At 34.2% G+C, this 21,629-nt stretch overlaps 1 protein-coding gene and 1 long non-coding RNA gene across 5 annotated transcripts in view; one reads left to right on the forward strand and one right to left on the reverse strand.

The window, feature by feature from the left end:
- The window catches only part of LOC125682956 (phosphatidylinositol 4-phosphate 3-kinase C2 domain-containing subunit alpha-like), a 372,533-nt gene that overhangs the window by 213,422 nt on the left and 137,482 nt on the right, over window positions 1-21,629 (reverse strand). For all 4 annotated transcript variants that reach the window (XR_007372745.2, XM_048923599.2, XM_048923598.2 and 1 more), the window contains exons 9-11: window positions 11,210-11,279; window positions 8,484-8,621; window positions 8,316-8,371 (exon numbers count right to left, since the gene is read on the reverse strand). Coding sequence is in view for 3 of the 4 variants with exons in the window: in XM_048923599.2 (XP_048779556.2) it covers window positions 8,316-8,371; window positions 8,484-8,621; window positions 11,210-11,279 (264 nt within the window). In the remaining variant the exon portion in view is untranslated. The remainder of the gene's footprint in view (window positions 1-8,315; window positions 8,372-8,483; window positions 8,622-11,209; window positions 11,280-21,629) is intronic.
- Window positions 11,747-16,293, forward strand: LOC125682976 (uncharacterized). Its single transcript, XR_007372750.2, has 2 exons — window positions 11,747-15,590; window positions 15,888-16,293. It is a non-coding gene; the product is annotated as an uncharacterized LOC125682976 (long non-coding RNA).

A 21,629-nucleotide genomic window follows, 5' to 3' on the forward strand; every position in this document is an offset into this window, starting at 1 on the left:
CGTATCGAATCAGTTGAGAGATATAAACACCATATGCAGGTGATAATGGAATATTGCTACATAAATATGGGAAGTTGACGATGGAGAGGTTGAAATCATCCCATTTGTCATACAGCTGAGTTGTTAAGTTTTCTGTTAATGTCTACTTTCAATAAAATATCTAAGTATGAAGCAGAAGTGGACAACTCTGTGGTGTCGTTTATTTTGTAAGACAAAAGTTGAAGATGGTATATTGTTTAGAGTCACATTATGACTAATTTATGTTATATAATGTTCTACAAAATATATTTCATTTAAGAGAAAGAAAGCATCGATCAATATTTCGTACATTATTCCCTTTGAAATCCCTTATTATGTAATCAATTTTAATTTTACTGACATCAGCAGTTGCAAAAAAAAAAAACTTTTCCTCTTTAATGATTATCAAATTCTTTTTCGTTTTAGAGATATTTGAAAATACTTTAGACCCCTTTTGGCCCTTTATTGGAAGGGCTGACCCCTAAAATTTGACATTGTTGAATTTGTCTTGTCTTTATCTACAAATTTCGTGCTACATTGTTTAAAAAAATGGTTTTAGATTTTTAAATATAGAAAATATTCAGAAATAGAAAGCATCAAAGTTTCGTACATTATTACCCTAAAAATCGTTTATAACGTAATCAATGATCATTTTGCTGACATCAGCAGTTGCAAAATGTGAAAACAAATGAATTTGCTACAAAACTGCTTTCCAAATTCTTTTTTTAGCAGAGTTCGAAATTAACTCATGTCCGTAAGTCCGAGACTAGTAAAAAACGTGTCGGACTAGTGAACTCTCTAGAGCACTAGTCCGTATGGACTAGTGAAAATCTTGAATATGATAAAGATTTTTAGCAAGATTTGTCCGAGTCTCTTAGATGTTTGAACTTATGGTCGATTAATTACCTGCATGGTTAAGTGTTTGCGTGACTATGACATCTTGAGCTTCCAAACACATGGAGTGCATTCGAGACCGCCGTTCTTCGAACTTGCACAAATTGTCAAATTCCTGCCGATTCCGAACGCCGAGTACACATCACGAGAACATATTCTAGGTGCAAGAATTCCAAGTAGTGTGGTCTGAGAACATGCACGTTTGTGCGCACATGTTATCGTCATTCGCGACTCTAACACAGTAGTTCATAACACTATAGCTCATGACTTGGTCAATCGAGTGAATTTTATTGACTTTATTGATAAAATTTCGGACTCCTGTAGCTCTAAGATCTGAGCACCAAAACAACAGGAATGTCGATCTCAAACGCACTTATGGATGTTTATAAAAGGATTAACTCGGAGGTTAATATTGTATGCTTCTGAAGATCTTGAATGCGAAATAAAATATGGTGGTCTCTTTCTTCTGTAGGTGTCAGAAATTAAATTGATTGCAACTGTGATGTGTTTGGTTTCATTAAATACTGTTGAATATAAAAATGAAGATCATTTAATATGATATACTGGACGGATTAGTGAAATGCTTTGCGGACTAGTGAACATCAACAGTGACTAGTCCGTACGGACTAGTGCTTGAAAAAGTTAATTTCAAACCCTGTTTAGTGTTTGATATTTTTAGAAAATACTTTTGATCCTCTTGGCACTTTTTTTGAGGGGCTGGCCCTAAAACTTAATATGGTACTGGAACGAGTCTTGTCATAAAGAAGAGGAATAATAAGAAAAGAATATGAAGACCAGAAACTCATAACTAGTAATGAGTAGGTCTTATATTACGATACACAGCTTCCTGTTCGTACAAGAATCATTCAAATATATCACAGAATGTGCCTTGACAAAAAAAATGGGAAACACGTGATAAAAATTATTACTAATTTCTCATAACTTCCAGTGGTGACCGGATGTACTACAGTAAAACTCGAATATAGCGAACACGGATATAGCGAAATTACAGCTATAGCGAAGTGAAAACGATTTCCCCGGCAAATTCTTTATATATTCTATATAAAAATCTGTGTCTATAACTAACACGGGATATAGCGAATATACAGATATAACGAAGTAAATTCCTATTCCCCTCGAATTAAAAATGAACTTGCGTTCACCTTTTATAACGAATTTATTTTTTTCATTTTAAACTCTTTGGATTTTTAACAATCGTTTGCCACTGACATAAAGGATCCACACTTATTACAAAATTTCTGTTTGCATTTTTTCCAAAAAGGTTGTTAACGCAAAACAATACTTACACATACATTTAGGAAATATATTGTCGGTATTGTTTACTATTCTCATTAATTAAATTTGAAGTTTGATTCCATTTATTTTATTGTACACTCCTTTATTTGTGTAAAGCAACAAGTAAATGACAATTGCAATAGACTGTACATGTATGTATTGCGCAAAATTTTATTGACATTTCTCTCTCGACATGTTTTTGCATGACTTAATAATCCATCAAGATAAATTATCATATACAAATCAATGTGTATATTTCTTGTATAAAAATATTTCTTCTCGAAAATATATAGGCTTCATTTCACTTAAAGACAATACAAACACAAGTATATCGATTGCTGCGTTTTTATATAACTGATATACATATAGAATAAATCAGTTTTATAACATCTACATGTATTTGAATTATGAATTCGCTATAAACATATAGCGAATTACGCTTATAGCAAATTTTTATAGAGGGTCCCCAGAAATTCGCTATATCAGAGTTTTACTGTATTTAGATGTGTTTTCCCATAAATCACAGCGACTCTCTACTGTATATATTCCCTGAAAGTTTCACATGTTTATCTGAAAGGGTTTTCAACAAAAACAAGCATTCTGAGAGTATGCATGGCAATACATAGTCCCCTACTGGTTGCAAAAATTACTGTACCACAACAATATTCAAAGTTCATGTAAGTTATGGTAAAAGGGAAAATTGGGGAACCAGGATAGGAATGGTTGGAAATCAATTTTTATTATTCAAGTAGAGACTAGACCAGGAAAAAAGACAAATTTATAATCAGGTTTAGCTCTTTAACCAAGTCAATAAACTGTGACATGTAGGTGATCATGAATAATTTCGCTATATTCTTGTATTACTATACTAGAAGTTTTAATGAGTGTAGTCCTTTTATTTACAGAGATAAGAAACTTGGATGTAAACTATAACAATTCATGCTATTTTTCTAAGTCAAAGGGCCATAACTAAGTGAAAAATCCACAGACCGAGACAAAATTCGAACTTGATCTGTAACTTGTTATGGCAAAGCAACGTACCAAATATCAAACAAATATCTGCAAGAACAGAGAAAAAATTGCAGAATACTGGACAGACGGACGGAGTGCAAACCTAAAGTCCCCTTCAACTTCATCGGTAGGGGACTAAAAAGTAGGCTAAAGAGAGAAAAAGTGGTGAGTTACTACCGACCGGAAGTGAATTTTGAAAAACGAAATTGACAAAACTCTAGATATTGATACTGTCATTAACATAATTCAAAATCAAATCAAACACTTGAAATTTAAGCGAGAATAAAGTGTCCTCATTAATCTCGGAGATTTATGGGAACACATATATTTAGATATTTCAGATTGATATTGTCAAAAACACTGTACCAAAACAAATGGCACCACTTGGTAAATGGGGAAATGTTTGGGGAACATCTGTAACAGTTCCAGTTACAACCACTACTAGTTAGAAATAATGTTCGATCACTTCCAGTGATGACTGTGTGCTGAAGTGACAGATGAAAATGAGAGATCTATATCAGAAGTCAACAGACTATAGTCAAGTTTCATTATTGAATCTCAAATAGTTTCTGTGAAATAACAAGAATAAAACATATAATCTTTAGCATGCGCACACATGCAAATACCTAGAAACTGTTACACCCCAAATCGTTGCCTGTCCCAAATCGTTGCCGGCGACGATTTGGGATGGGCGACGATTTGGGGTTTCTTATGTAACACCCGAAATAGTCGCCCATCCCAAATCATCCCTGGCAACGATTTGGGCATAACCTCATACCCCAAATTGTAGTCCCCCTTGCTGCAACTACTTGGAAACATCATTTATATACACACTGGCCCTGTTTGTTAACACCTTCTCCTCTCCTCCTCTTTCTTCTTCTTCTTCTGTGGTCCAGCTGTGACCCCAAAAGGTTCTCTGGATCTTATAAGTATAACATTTTAATCTTCAACTTCGTCTTCTACTTGTTCTGTTGTATAATTTTTTTCAAAGATTTCTTATGATCACAGTATTTGTTATTGTTGTTTTGGTTAGTAGTGGTTTTGTTACTATTGAAAGAATTGTTGTTGTTGGTGGTGTCATTGTTGTCTATGTGAATTTTTTTCGTCCAGTCCTCCAGAAAGAAAGGGAGAGAGGGGTGTGTCCGACAATAAATCGTTTTGCCTTTTGTTGTAGGGTCATTCTGCTGATCATGGAGTTGTTTGGTCTTCTGCAATGCAGATTTGTTCGTGATCTCAGATCATTTTATATTACGCCTGTTAACCGCCGTTTGGACACGCTCTCGCCGTTTGGACACTCATGAAAAACTTCCGAGAAACACCCACACTTCCTCTTTATTTCTCAATATTTTTTGTTTAACTCATTGCGCTCTCTCTTTCTCTCTCTAAATAACTAAATGAACAAACAAACAAATAAATGATACATATATGTGCGTAGTCCCATATAACCTACACACAAAATCTTAGCTCAATTGGTTTACAAACACCAGAGTGACAGTCGAAAATAGTTTGCTATGATTACAGCTCGCGGCGCTTTGAGGTCGCGATCAAGACGTTTCATGTTACAGGAAGCACCTGCCAGGAACACATGTAACCCACATATCGGTTCACAAACACCAGAGATATTGCAAAGTTGATGAAAATTTTGCACAGCTTGCGGCGCTTTAAGCTCTCATTCCAGAATTCTCATTTTTTGAGATGCATGTCAGAAGGTCACTTGTAATCTACATACAAAATTGCAGCCCAATAAAATAACTTCTGTGTAATATATCCTAAAAAGTCGATAAAATATTAGCGGGTGACGATTTAGGATGGACGACGATTTGGGGTGTACTATAGTACATCCCAAATGGTCGCCCCTAATGATAGTGCAATCTTGTCCCAAATCAACGCCGGGGCGACAATATGGGATGCCGGGTGACGATTTCAGGTGAAATGTCATCCCAAAACGTCACTGGCGACGATTTGGGATGGGACGACGATTTGGGGTGTAACAGAAACTAATCTTAAACTTCAATTCTACAAATTCCATAGCAAATATATAAATAATATGTAGAACAAAGAAAATTGGATAATTTTACTCATTTTCATAACTTCCAGTGACGACCGGAAGTAATATTCAAATGTATTTTCCCATAAATCACAGTGATTCTGTACTGTCTATATTCCCTGAAAGATTCACGTCTTTATCTGAAGGGGTTCTCAACAAAAAGAAGTAGACCAAAGAAACAAAAAGTGGTAGGTTACATGCACATCTTCAATGCCTCCATAACAGCTGTACAAGGTTTGTAGGTCTGAAGGATATAAAAACAATGCTGTAAGAGAAGTTATAAAAATAGGTATCTACTCAAGACATGCTTAAACAAGAGGCCCATGGGCCACATCGCTCACCTGAGTCACCTTGGCCCATATCTGAAGACTTTCCATATATATTTGCATGTAAAACCTTGGTCCCTATTATGGCCCAAACTACCCTTTGCAAACTTGAATCTACACTATGTCAGAAAGTTTTCATGTAAAAATCAGCTTTTCTGGCTCAGTGGTTCTTGAGAAGAAGATTTTTCCTATATATTTGTATGTAAAACTTTGATCCCCTATTGTGGCCCCATCCAACCCCCGGGGCCCATGATTTGAACAAACTTGAATCTGCATTATGTCAGGAAGCTTTCATGTAAATCTCAGCTTTTCTGGCTTAGTGGTTCTTGAGAAGAAGATTTTTAAAGTTTTTCCCTATATATTTGTGTGTAAAACTTTGATCCCCCCTTGGGGCCCCATCTTATCCCCGGGGGCCATGCTTTGAACAAACTTGAATCTGCACTATGTCAGGAAGTTTTCATGTAAAAATCAGCTTTTCTGGCTTAGTGGTTCTTGAGAAGGTGATTTTTAAAGATTTTTCCTTTTTATTTGTATGTAAAACTTTGATCCCCTATTGTGGCCCCATCCAAACCCAGGGGCCCATGATTTGAACAAACTTGAATCTGCATTATGTCAGGAAGCTTTCATGTAAATCTCAGTTTTTCTGGCTTAGTGGTTCTTGAGAAGAAGATTTTTAAAGTTTTTCCCTATATATTTGTATGTAAAACTTTGATCCCTCCTTGTGGCCCCATCCTACCACCGGGGGCCATGATTTGAACAAACTTGAATCTGCAATATGTCAGGAAGCTTTCAGGTAAATTTCAGCTCTTCTGGCCCAGTGGTTCTTGAGAAGAAGATTTTTAAATGACCCCACCCTATTTTTGCATTTTTGTGATTATCTCCCCTTTGAAAGGGACATGGCCCTTCATTTGAACAAACTTGAAAGCCCTTCACCCAAGGATGCTTTTGGCCAAGTTAGGTTGAAATTGGCCCAGTGGTTCTGGAGAAGAAGTTGAAAATGTGAAAAGTTTACAGACAGACGGACAGACAGACAGACGGACGGACAGACGGACGGACGCCGGACAAAATGTGATCAGAATAGCTCACTTGAACCTTCGGTTCAGGTGAGCTAAAAATGACATTGAACATTGAAAATTTAACTACACGTAAATTTTTTGAAAAATGTCTGATCACTTTCAAAAAGACACATGCTCATCTTCAATGTGTCCATAACAACTGTAAATGTTCTGAGAAACGTCAAATTAGAGTCATGAGAGAAGTTGATTACACAGGTGCCCATCCATCCGCCCGCCATTCATCATACTATAAACCAGATGCATGTTGTGCAACTCGGTCAAAAATTTAAGAAAATCAAAATCCTTGCCACATACAATCTTAAATATCCACACAAACTTTCTGTAAGATAGGAAGGTCCTTACTTAAAAACTACAGGAGGAGTTAGACGGAAAAATCATGTACCCTCCATATAACATTAAATTTCAAATAAACGGACAAAAAGCCTGCAAGGGAAGTCAAACAAGAGGTACTGTGAGCAATGCTCACTAAGAATACCCCCCGCTTACCCCAATCTCCCAAAGGGTGTTGTTAATAGGCATAAATTACCTCTTTCCTGAGTGTAAAAATGGTATGCCTTTGTAGAAGAAAATGGAAGATATAGTCTGAACACAAATCCATGGTATAAACCTATAATTTTGACCTTGAGATCAAAGGTCAAGGTCATAAAGAGGTCATGAATGTACATGACACATTGTCTCATGGTGATACACCCATGTCTTATGGTATGACTATGTCAAAACCCTATAATCAATTTTGACCTTGAGGTCAAAGTTCAAGGTCATATAGAGGTCATGAAGGTACCCGACACATCGTTTCATGGTAATACACTCATGAGTCAAATATGGTATGCCTATGTCAAAGAACAAAGAAGTCATGGCCCTGACACGGATCCATTGTAAAAACCTTTAATTTTGACCTTGAGGTCAAGGTCATATGGAGGTCATGAAGGTACCCGACACATCGTCTCATGGTGATACACTCATGTGTCAAATACGGTATGCCTATGTCAAAGAACAAAGAAGTTATGGTCCAGACACGAATCCATTGTAAAAACCTTTAATTTTGACCTTGAGGTCAAGGGTCAAGGTCATATGGAGGTCATGAAGGTACTCGACACATCATCTCATGGTGATCCACCTGTGTGCCAAATATGGTATGCCTATGTCAAAGAACAAAGAAGTTATGGCCCGGACACAAATCCATTGTAAAAAACCTTTAATTTTGACCTTGAGGTCAAGGTCATATAGAGGTCATGAAGGTACTTGACACATTGTCTGATGGTGATCCACCTGTGTGCCAAATATGGTATGCCTATGTCAAAGAACAAAGAAGTTATTGCCCGGACACGAATCTGCAGACAGACGGACGGACAGACAGAGAGAGTGATTCCTATATACCCCCCTGAACTTCGTTCAAGGGGTATAAATATATCAAAACTGCAAATAAATTTAGAATGACCACCAAAGAAACTACACAGCAAGTTTCAGCTTGTTATGTGACAGAGTAATGAAACCCTGAACGGACGGATAGAGGGCTGTACCATAATATACCCCATCAGAAATGTTCCAAGATTTCATGACGGATGAAGCATGATGACAGAGGCATGGTTAGTGACAGGTCACTTGAGTGACTCAGGGGACTAAATAAGGGAAAATAGCTTTACAAACCTGATGGCTTCTTGTGTTCCTTTGAAAATTGAACTTTCATGTTGTTGTTTCTGATTCTACAAGTAAGTAACATAATTTTAAGTCTGATCAATATCAAGCTACCATGTCACAATTCACAAAGAGGACACTTAATTTCATTCTTTGCTACACAAACTGAGGAACACCTACTTCCAACATTTGCTGCACTATGTCTTCTGCTCTTTTCAGAGATCTGGTCAGATCGATATTCTGGATATTAGCCAATATTGTACAGATGGCTTTCACAGATTCTCTTAATCCCCTTGTGTGAACATGTTCTTTCATATTCTGTAAATTCACTGATACATGACTAGTCTATTTCCAAGAAACTATAATACATATCATAATTTCAGTTATTGTTTCCATTTGAAATTTCATACTATTACATGTATTGAAATAATCATGATATAGTGATGAAAGAATTTGAATTCAACAAGAAGTCCATGGGCCTATAACTGTCACCTGAGTATCACATACTTTGAAAAACCATGCAAGCAATATTGTACTTCAGTCTTCAACTCTTGCATGTTGATGGTGCAACAGTTTTTTTGTGATCGAAAGTGGGTTCATTTCTCCTAATGATTCTCCACTACAAAATTATGGTGCGATCAAATATTTCTTTTATTTGACTTTGTTTGAGGCACTAGATCATAACTAGATATGATTATAATCTACTGATTATAAAGTTTCCAAAACGAAGTGACTTGCTGTATAAAAGTGACTTTTTCTGAGTACTACTATTTTCCTCCCTTGACAAAATCCATGCCAATTCTAACTGCATCTAAAAGATTTAACCCACGAAGGCTTTGAGTTTTTCAAAAAATCCCCCTTTTTTCCTTCAGTAAAACTTGTGTCACTTGACCTTCATCCTAGTTTGTAGGTCCCAACATCCTCTTATCATTCTTAAATTCACTGTTTTATAATGCGTATTGCAGGCAATTCCCGTTTTGAATGTGAATCAGTATATTCAGTAAATGAAAAAGCATACTACAAGTAATAGGGATATCCCATACAGTCAAACCTGCAATTTTGGCTCCATGCACTCATGAGGCCCTGGGGGAGATAAGAAAATAAATTTCACAATTTATATTCCTCTTATCTTAAAGAAGCTTCACATCAAAAAATGGTAACAATTTGCCTTGTAGCTTCAAGGAGTTGTTCAAAATATAAAATTTTTAACAGACAACGCACCACGACGGACGAAGATCAACAGCAATAGGTCACCTGAGTGACTCACATGACCTAGCAAAAGTACTGTAAATGGTATAATATACGCCCATCGGACAGTGAAATTCAACCTTGAAGCATATTATGCACTCTGAATTGATACAACACACATTCTGAATAGAAAAGCCTTAACCCTTTCCTTCATAATGACACCTTTGGATGCCTACCATGATTTGCATGGACTCCAAGATGCCTTTGGACTCCTTTAAGATTTTTCACATTCAATCATTTATATTATAAAAAATAATGACTGCAAGAGTCAGCGAGATCCAAAATCAACACACGATTCAGAATATCCTTTTCTTTCTATATCTCAAGTTATCAAAAGTTCAAGACATTATTTATTTTATTAATTACAGATACAAATTGAGGTGAAAAATCAACACGATACAAAAATAGCCATTTTTATTTTGATGCTGATATTTTCATAAATGCATATGAATTTCACTTCGCAGTAGCAAATACATGTAAAAATGAGAAAGATATATAATTGGAAATATACTGTCATGGATATTATGAAGAAAATTTGTCGAGTTACAAATAGCCAACCTGTTAAAGATGACGAGGTAAAACTGAAAGTAAGTCATGTGTCATCTTCGTGTTGCGTATTCCCAAAAACGTTGGTGATTTCATTAAGGATTTAAATTGCGAATCGTACATCGACTTCTAAAGGGGATATACCGTAAATTTTGAATAAAGAGTACATCAAATAAACATCTGTACCCCGACTAATTGGTGTAAAACAATGCGATTTCTTTGTGGATATCGCAATATTGACAGTATTATTTACATCCGCCGCGTTCACAGTGCGCATGTTTTATAAAGAGGCGCGGATCGCAGGAAAACTAAAACAATATACATGTATCACTTTTGAAACGATATTTAGATATATCAGAGCTGTGAAATGAAATATGTTTCATAATGAATATAAATTATTTGTTGTTTTTTTTTAAATAATTTTTATGATGTAGTATGGCTTTTCTATAATGAAATTAAAGAAAATATAATTATATTGAAGAAAGTTACGCCCACTCCTTTCAGCAAAATATTACCGAAATATTTTTGAGTAATTTTGTAATTCATTTACATTTGGAAAATAAATGGAGGAACATATGCAATTTTGTAATTCAATTTATTGTAAGCCAATAATTATTTAATCACCAAAATTACATATTCATATGTCTGCTTTGAGGTTAAAAAGTGTTTGTAATAATTAAATACTGGTGTTAATTACAGAAATATATAATATACATGTAGATTAATTTTCAATTTTTGGTGTAAATTTCAGGGCAATATCTGTATCTGTAACTAAAAAAAAAAGTCCGGAAAAGTGTTTGACCTACTCATAGCCCTAAAGTCGGTCAAGGACGGACCAATCCAGCTGAAATGCAAACTCACCTTTACACTTCTTGAGGGAGAAATTGTTACCAAATTTCAAAGTCGTACATACATGCATCTGTTACGGAAAAAAGTCCGGAAAACATGACCTCAGACGGACAACCAGCTAGTCGGACAGACAGACGCATGGACAGCGCCATAACATAATATGTCCCATTTAATAACCGGCGTAAAAAATTACCTTGATAAGAAATTAATTCAGAGGCTTACTGATAGATTTACTACTGTGTGTCAAGTCTGGTACTTCATACCTTCAATATACTATCCGTGAGACTTTCTACTTCTCTACTTAAAGCGTCCATAAGAGTCTCCAGTTCTGCTCTGTGGAAAGTATATAGATACAGTTATAAATGTAATATATATATATATATATATATATACACACACACACACAATAAAACTTTGATACAGCAAATTTCTGCTGACACTATAAAAATTCGCTATAAGCGTAATTTGCTATACGTTTATAGCAAATTCGTAATTCAGTTATATAACTAATTCGTTAAAAATGATTTGATCTACATGTAAATCAGTTGTATAAGAAAGAAGCAAATTGATATACTTGCATTTGTATTGTCTATAAGGGAAATTAAGCCTATATATTTTCGAGAAAAAATATTTTTATACAAGAAATATATACACACTGATCTATATATGATCATTTATCTTGATGGATTATTTAATCACACAAGCACATGTCGAAAGAAAAATGTCAACAAAATTATGTGCAATACATACAGTCTATATCTTTTTGAAATATCTGTCAATCATAAACTGTGTCGTTTTTTTTGTTAATAAATTTATCATTATCACAAAGTTGAGAAAAAAAGGTGTCGGGAACGTTTTCTCTGGTATCCAAATACTGCCGTAGTGTATCGAGGGAGATAACTACCTCTGACAGATTTGGAAGATGCACTTTCATTTCCAAGGACTCCTCGTCACTCTCATGACTAGCATCATTGCCTAAAATATTCTGAACTAATTCATCCTCTGATCGTGTTTGCACAACCACAATATTTTCATTGACATTCACAATATCATCAAACGATAATGCATTGTCCGCAAATGTCGCCGTAAGTAAAGCTAATGGAATATTGTCGTCCTCTTCAAACTCAACAACATCGGGTTTAGCAAGTTCAAATCCAGCCTTATTGAAGCAGTTGATAATCTAATTAGATTGAGTTGATAATGCAAGTCTGACTGACATCATTTCAAGCCGTCTTGAGACTCTGTAGAAACCGCTAATGAAACAATTACACTTATAATGATACAAACTTCATTAAGGGGTGCAGTTGCAACGCTTAATGATACAAATTATCGCATTAACGGTCCACAGTATTAACCGTTAAAGGTCATAGTCCAAGGAAACGATTTTTTTTAAATTTTGTTTTCCACAAAAATATGTTCTTCTTTAATTACTTAATATATGTAAATAAGTCATTCAGAAAAAAATTGTAGTGTAACAGACGCTACAGATCGCCATATGTTGCTGTGGTGTGAAGTATCAAAATAGTATGATGATTTATCTCCCTTGCTTGATGACATCAAAAGAGACCAGCTTGACGCAAAAGTGTATTTGTTTACACTAACAACTGCAGGTATTACCCACCAAAATGTTCAACGTGCTTGCATTCAACTGTAATGTAGCAAGTCAGTTGTTTCAATGTACTTTTCTCCAAAGGATCCAACGTTTAGAAAGCCTTGGGTGTGAAATCTACATCGAGAACACAGAACTCCAATCTAATTAAAATCAGATCCTAGGATACGCTCACAATCGCTATAATGGGATCTGACATAACCCCATAGGGTTTCATGTCAGCATGACCTTTCGCTTGGAATATTTATGAGAACTATCAGCCAGTCAGATTGCACCATACAGACAATGATGGCTATTTAGGCAGTTCCTGGCAATTTGTAAACAAATTTGCTGTAATCTCTCTCCCACGAAGTTTATTCCACACTGTAAAATTGTATATTCTCGCATAACGAATTTTAAACTTTCGCAATAATGCCTAATCTATTCCGTTCATACAAACAACAAAACGTACGATATGAAATACACCCAAATTGAATTAATTGTGAATTCCGATTTATGTATAAATAGGGATGGGTACGATTTGAATAGTTTTCAAGATGGTTTACTTAAATAACGCGAGGAATATAACGCCAGTCGACGTCAACGTGCATTGTGACGTCGCATCTAGCTGCGATATGTTTTCTTTCAAACCAAAGAATTGAAGCCACTTTCCTTGAATTGTGAACACCGACGATTTCAAAGCCGACGCACAGATTGGCAGGCATGAAGTTCATCTGAACATGATCCCTAATCGGGTTATGTCAGATCTACTTACGCAAAGTATACGGCGCGGATCTAAGAAGTCTGATTTTAATTAGATTTACAGAACTCGAAGTTGTATGACAGTCACTTTATGCTATTACAGGGTTGATGAGGATCAATTTCGTTATCATATACAGTAAAACTCGAACATAGCGAACACGGATATAGCGAAATTACGGCTATAGTGAAGTGAAAACGATTTTCCCCGGCAAATTCTTTATATATTCTATATATTCTATATAAAAATCTGTGTCTATAACGAACACGGATATAGCGAATTTACTTTTTTTTTCATTTTAAACTTTTTGTGTAGTACCCTCTGCTTTGGCAAAAAATAATGGGTATAAGAAATTAAATCTTCGACCAGATGCAGTTCCAACTATTTTCAACTTCACACAAACTGCAAGCACGGTGAATACGAGAAAATTCTGTAAAACGTTTACTGTATAATAATGGTAACTAGTTAAATATTCAAAAAATTTACATGATTTCATTTGTTTAATCAAAGGCCTGAGGGGCCTGAGAGTCGACTCACACTTCATTGTCAACTGGAATAGGTAATCTTGCAAGATAGTAGTATTCATTGGCTGAGGATGACGAACATCGTGTGTGTGAGTTCGCAGATGCACACTTCTTTTAGCAGGATTTATACTTTAATGCATCATGCCTGTGTAAAGTGACTAAATTTGACTAAGTCATGACCACTGCCATTTAAATGACATGTACATATCCAACATGGATGTAAAGTGTCATTGTTAAACAATTCATGACGTACAAATGCTAGGAATTGGAGGAAAATCATTATATAGTCATATAGTGCTTTGTATCGCAACATAAAACCCTCAAATAAGCATCACAGCGGTTGTAAAAAGATACCATCCAACAAAAAAGCTTAGCAAATCAATTCCTCAAGCTTAAACTTTAGTCAATGTTACAATGACTATGCATTATTACTAGACTGACTCTCAGTGCATATTTTGGGAGTTTATTCAGCAACTAGTCATAAAATGCTACCATCAAAATAATAAAGAAAACAAGAAATGTTCGTCCAACAATACAAACATACAACAATACCCTCCCCCACCTCCCCCATCCTTACGTGGTACAGAATTGAAAAGGGTTATACACATGCATCATTTAATTGATATTAGTACCAAACCAATGCAAGTCAAGATGAGTGGACAATATCTTCCTATGTCCAGAATGGACTGACCCTTGGCCTTTGACCATGTGGCCTAATATAAATAGGAGTCATCTACTCCATAGGATGTACCAGTGTACCAAGTTTGGTGTCAATCAAGCTAATGATTCTTGAAATATAGGAGACAATATATTACTATGTCCAGTTTGACCCTTGATCTTTAACCATGTGACCTCAAAATCAATAAGGGTCATATACTACTTAAGAGCCATTCTCTGTAAGCATCAAAACATGTGGAAAACGACCGACACGGATTTTGACGAAATTTTACACAAAGTATACATACTTCAGTACTTTAATCATGACACCTTTAAAAATGGGCTTTGACTCGTGTTTCCATGGCAACAAGACATACAATTTTGTGAAAGACGTGCCCCTTAGTAAATATTGAATTTTCCTTTATAAAAAATGTGTATAATCATTTTTCATTTAATTTCCATTGCTATTTAATAGAGCTATGTTGTGTGTAATTTTTAAAAATAAAATTAATTTGCTGCAATGCCTTAACATGAAATATATGCCCTTAAATACCCCAAAATCCCACTGAAAATGAGAGAAAATTATTTCAATTATGTGCAGAAACACAACCACTGGTGGATTGTTCTTATATTGATAAATGTGTATCGTATCTATTAGAATAACATATCAAAAAATTAGAAATGTCATATTTCATTTAAGAAAATAAATTGATTTTAAAATTTGCGCTATTGCGAAAATATGCGAGTTTTTCCGAAATCTAGATCACCTCGACTCTTGACTGCAATGCGTATTCCAAGTATATTCATGATCAAGACAAGTTACATCCCTTTTCTGAAGTGAAAGTAGAAATTCATGAGTGGTGATTTGGATATTTTGAGCTGGTTTAAGTCTTTAAATCAACTAGAATTTTACATTTGATACTTAAGTATTTGTCGGAGAACGTTATGCTTTCGATGGATAGCTTTCAATGATGATGTATCAGTGGATTTACGATGCGATCGTGATTACAACAGGGAGAACTTGTATGCAAAAACTTCTGAGAAGATTAGCCGAAAAAGAAACGCACAGGTGGCATTAATTGTGTCCAATGCTGTTGTCATAACAATTCAGATCCGTAAGTATTTTACTATCATTCATTTTGCCTCAGTTTGTAAAATAACTAGACAGTAAACAAATATATAAATCTATTCAATTCCATATGCAATTCACCGTTGAATATAAACTTCAAGCAAAATCTTGTACATGAGAAATGCCTGTGCCGATAGGTGTTTGTGAATAAGATTTATCACATTAACTTTAACGTTTGTAAATATTCATAAATCTGTCAATTTAATTTCATTTTGAAGTTCTGATGTTATTTAAACTTATTAATCAGCAAGAAATATTTATTATTATTAATATACATTTGTAGCTCTGACAGTCAGGGGTGCAGATTCAAGATTGGATGTTCTAAATGAAATTAAGACAGAAATATTTTCTGTGAGGAATGTATAAGACTCAGCATCATCATTATGACAACACAGTTGTGGATCATTAAAATTTAAGTGGATCCAACATGGCTGGGACTTGTTTAAAGATTGTTCAGCTGGAATGTGTCCACTGACAAAATCACAGAGGCTGAAACTGTTGGAGAATATTTGATGACCTGTTTTTGAATTTCTCATCCCCTTTCATGGAAGGAACTGTACTCAACTGAACACTGCAACTGTACATGTCCATAGTTTAAAGAAAAATACTAATATATATGCAAAAACAAATATATTGTGTTAATAGTCATTGTTTACAAACTCATTTTTAGATAAAGCTTGAACATATAATTGAACATTGTTTAATTTATTTTCTGCACTGACTGAGAGCTATACACAGACTGCAATTTAAAATGTACAATTTTAATCTAATAGAAAACAATCAGGATAAGTCTGACAGAAACAGGACAACTTTAAATTCATATTCTTAATATAACCAAGATGGACACAAAATTTGCTTTTAAAAACAAAATAATACCCCACCCCGAATTGGAAGTTGGGCAGTATTTTTTGTAATGTATGCATCTTATAAGTCATTCATCTACATGTATGACACATAAACCCATATTATAATTTTGATACAAAACCAAAACCTGTAAATTATGTTGTTATAAACAATGGATGTTTTGGGAATTTTAATGGGCATTGATTTTGCATTGCAAATCTTTTTTAATGCCATCATCACAGAATCATTTATTCATGGAAATGAATGAAATTATTTGCAACAAAATAATTAGAAAAGTGTACTTATATATGGAGAAAGTACTGACATAAGCCAAAAGGCCATCCATATTCAGTTTTTCCCCCCACTAAAGTTGGATTAATCGAGAAATAAAGAAATGAAATGAAAGGGTGGTGTATTGGTGTAAGTAGATTATGACCTAAGTAACATCATCTTTCTGGTACCTTGCAGCTTTAGTTGACACGCAAAATAATTTAGAAAGCGTTAGTACATATGTATGTGGGTAGCTGATAAAAATCAGTGTCAAGAAAATGTTGGGAAAAGAATGCATACCCAATCATTAATATACTACAGTTACATGTAGCTGCTACAGTTCCTATTTAATGTTTCCATGGAGACAAAACAGTCAGATTACCAACATTTACATAACAGGACTTTTGGACTAGCTATCTCTGGTCAAAACTGACTCAGCTGAGTATAAGTAGGTAAAATACTTGTAGTTTGAAATGAAAAGAAATCTAAATCGCCAACATAATGTTTCCGTGGAGGTAGCTTTCTATAGCAACTAAACTACAAATTGAATTCCTTCTTAATTAGTATATTTTAACCAGCCTATGAATACAAAGATAAAGTTATGATATTATAGAATAAATCTACTGAAGTACATGTACATTAAATTGTTTTCAATGATTATGGTTGCTGGCCCTATCATTTCCATAGTAACACATTTTTCTTCATATTTTCCCCTTTGTAATAATTAAATTCAAATGATTAAACAGTCATATAACGCTTTTACAGGAAATACCTAGAGATAAATTTATATGTAATTTTATCTTGTGAAAAGTAAAAATTCTATTCAATACAAAGTAATTCAAACACATTAAAAAAATATAATTTTCATTTTAAATATAATAATCTTCTGCCAATGCCTTTTGACTTGAAGATTTTGTAAAATGTTTGCTACACCAACTAATCCAACTTATGACTAATCCATGGAAATTATGAAATGTGTACTTTATAACAATTATCAAGATTATGACAGAACACTTTCACTTAATAATAGGCACATACACGTCTCTGCTTCCTGACACAAATCAGTTTTATAGTCAGCACTTTTCTTCAAAACTTAAAGGAACCATATACATGTATCTTATAATGGTTGCTATGGTAACAAAAGAATTAATCATTTATATTGTTAATTTAAGCAGACCTTTACATCAATTTATATGTTCAAATATGACAATGAGTTTACACTATCACATGGTAATAAGCAGACCTGTAATGCTTTCTGATACAAATTAGCATACTAGTTTACTTATTAAAACCTTGTTATAAAATATTGAAATATGGTTGCTATGGCAACTGAAATATTTCATAACATGAGAATTCATGATATTTATCATTGTTTATGCCAAATTTAATAGATTAAGGATATTATATTGATAAATTATTAAAATTTGACTCATATATTCATATTATGAGATTTTTCATATTACCATGACAACCAATTTTTCAAGCTATATAATTTTATTTAGCAAAATAAGACATTGGTCGTTTTTTTTATATTTTACACATAATGGGATGAATTAAATCATGTATAACTTTCATTGATGTGTGTTGTTGTGTTTTCTTGTAAAGGATGTCATAAAATGGCTTAAAATTTATTTTTTTCAAAAATAGTCAAAATGCTAAAACATTGATTTTTCAACCTCAGGAACAATAGGTAATCCAATATTGATTTATTGATGTTTTATTAAGAATTTATTATGCTGAACCCAATCTTTAAGCAAGCAACAGAGAAACTTGTACATCAGTAAAATTAATTTATTTATGTTTAATCAAAAACAGGCCAAAATTGAGCATTTTTAAGCATCTTGGGAGCAGTTTTCACAGTGTTCATGTTACCATGGCAACGGTACCTCAATTTCGAATTTTGGTACCAAATTCTATGAGAGGGTATCAAATAATAACTATATGCCAAATTTCAGCAAAATCGGTGAGGGTACCTTTCCACCCCTATAATAAAAATTTGATGCTTACAGAGAATGACTCTTAAGATGTACCAGTGTTCCAAGTTTGATGTCCGTCAAGCAAAGGGTTCTCAAGATATTGAGTGGATAGTATATTCCTATGTCCATTTTGACACTTGACCTTTAACCATGTGACCATAGAATCATTAGGGGTCATAAAAAATTATAATCGGAATATTGCATTATGCTTATTAATTTACACTCGTATTTAACGAAATAAAATACGCACTTTTTAATTCTTTTATGAGAAGGGACATATACTATACATACCACTAAAGGTTTTTGACTCATTTTGTTTTTAGTCAATGCAATGTGCACTTAATTTTTCGCCACGTTGTTTACCTATTTAAAAGCGTAAAATTTATATATATAAAAAAAAAAAAAAAAAAGAAAGAAAAAAAAACTTATCTTACACCCTGTAACTAATTATTATGAAAGAGCCAATTAAAATTTCATCATGCAATTTTCAAAACTGCCATGATTTTATCATACCGAGACTAGCACATGTTTTGTGTGTACACATTCTTTGTCACTTGATTTTGTCAGATTTCTGCATGTTGCAAGTTTTTCACGGGTCTAGGAATATACGATTACTTTGAGTTTTAACTTTCCTTTTGCAGTAAACGACTGATGTACTTACCCATCTAAATGCAGAAAAATTTTAAAGGGTTATGTTTGAATTCTTCATTTAGTTTAGTACCAATTAAATTACTGGCTTTGATTATTGATATGTTTATAATTACCGAGGAGGTCGTTATATCGCACCTTGGTACGTCATTTTTCGAAGTTTGAGTGATGTTTTGATTACAACACATTGAACGCTCGTATCAGCTATTTAATTGATATGAACTTTAAACAAAGAAAATATTGAGTCTGTTAAAATTTTAATGCTACAAACTCTCGTGCTTAGTTGATATTAACATTATTTCCCCGATAATACTGCTATGTAGTGTGTATAAGGAGAAGATTGCCATTTTCTTAAAAAACAAATTTGCTGCACTGTACACAAATTCTAGTGCATGCTTTTTTGAGAATCTGGTAACTATTTCAAATGTCATGTGTGCAAAGGTTTTGTTCGCAAACTTCATGGCAGGCAGATCACTCCTTTTCTGGTTGCAATGCAGATTGTTCCACCAGACTCTGCAGGTCCATGTTTACAGACAAGCAAGATTGCCTTTGTAGTCATACCTATAAATGCATGTGCTTTAATCTAAATTTTGATATATAGTCCAGCCATGTTATGGTGTAAAAGGATGCAACTTAAAGTATTATTTGATGATATGTATGTAACTTGTTGATGGAGGATATGATAGTTTATTCTTAACTTTTCGCTAAATAGATGATGATTTTAATAAAATAATTCTGACTTTGTATATCTTTCAAAGTGTTTCTTTAAATTCAGTTTTGTTAAAGTTAATGGTCAAACACACTTGATGTTGTGTTAATATATGATACATGTACAATCATTAGATTGATATTTTATTTGAAAAGATAAATAATTATTTTCATGTCAAAATGTCGCGAATTTAGAGCTTTGAAAAAACGTCTTCGCTGGGGGATTTTTAAAAATTGTCATGAATGTACAGGTGACTCTCAATAACTTGAAGTTCAAGGGACCTTGATAAAACTTCGAGAAATCGACAGTTCGAGAGATCAAAAATCGGAAATTGAAAGTCCGTCGGTATGGTTCAGATTTTACAGTAACCGGAAATGTATACCAACAAGATCATATGATATCGTTTTGGCATGTTTTGCTTCATATTCATCAGGTACTTTGATATCAAAATAAAAAAAAACTTATTTTGCATTAATAAAAACATTTCAAAGTTTATGTATTTATTTGTTCTTTAATCATGCTTAGATAGCAATACAAAACCAAGTTCCGATGACGCTTTACTATCGCAAACTAAACAGTGCACAATGTTATGTCGCTTTACCCAAAGCTATAATTCTAACGAATGAGTGAAACGATGTTTTAGAGTAACTTTACACAAAGAACAAACTCGAGAAATTTAACCGTCTGTAGATCTCTAAATTCTGTATCAAACTTACTCTCTCGTTGTCACTTCAATACAAATTATAGATTTTATTCATAGTCGGATTATATATAATTTTAATCATCACGACACAACCCCAGTGCAAGGTGTAAACTGACCAATTAGCCAATTAAATACTCAAGTGTGTCACCTCCACAAAGAAGCACCAGTGATGTTTCAACTCTGTAAACACCTAATTACCCCTACGGCATTCAACAAAATCCAGGTAAGGCCCAATTAGTGGAAATTATTACACGCTTGGGTAACGTTGGGTATACGCTACCACCACTTCGAGAGATCGAGAGTGAAAAACAATGAAATGTATTTTACGGGACCCAACTTCACTTCGAGAGATCGAGTACTTTGAGAGATCAAACGTTCGAGAGATCGATAGTAAATTTGCTGTAATTTTTTTTGTTACATAGAGAAAAAAATCGGAACCATGATTTCACTTCAAGAGATCGAGAACTTCGAAAGATCGAAGTTTGAGCCATCGAGAGTCACCTGTATATACAAGCATATATCTGAATTAAAACACGAGGTACTGTGAGCAATGCTCACTAAGAATACCCCCCGCTTACCCCAATCTCCCAAAGGGTGTTGGTAATAGGTATAAACTACCTCTTTTCTGAGTGTAAAAAACAAATGGCATGACAAACCGAACCATATTGCTACTTCGATGCCCAGTGCGCGTGACCTTTGACCTTTTGACCCCAAAATCGATAGGGAACATTTTCATCCCATGGGTAGTCCATTTGTATGATATGGTGACTGTAGGTGGAAAGGATAACGCTTTAGAGCCCGGAAACCATATTGCTACTTCGATGTCCAGTGCGCTTGACCTTTGACCTTTTGACCCCAAAATCAATAGGGAACATC

This window comes from Ostrea edulis, chromosome 6, assembly GCF_947568905.1.
Source record: "Ostrea edulis chromosome 6, xbOstEdul1.1, whole genome shotgun sequence".
Lineage (NCBI taxonomy): Eukaryota > Metazoa > Mollusca > Bivalvia > Ostreida > Ostreidae > Ostrea > Ostrea edulis.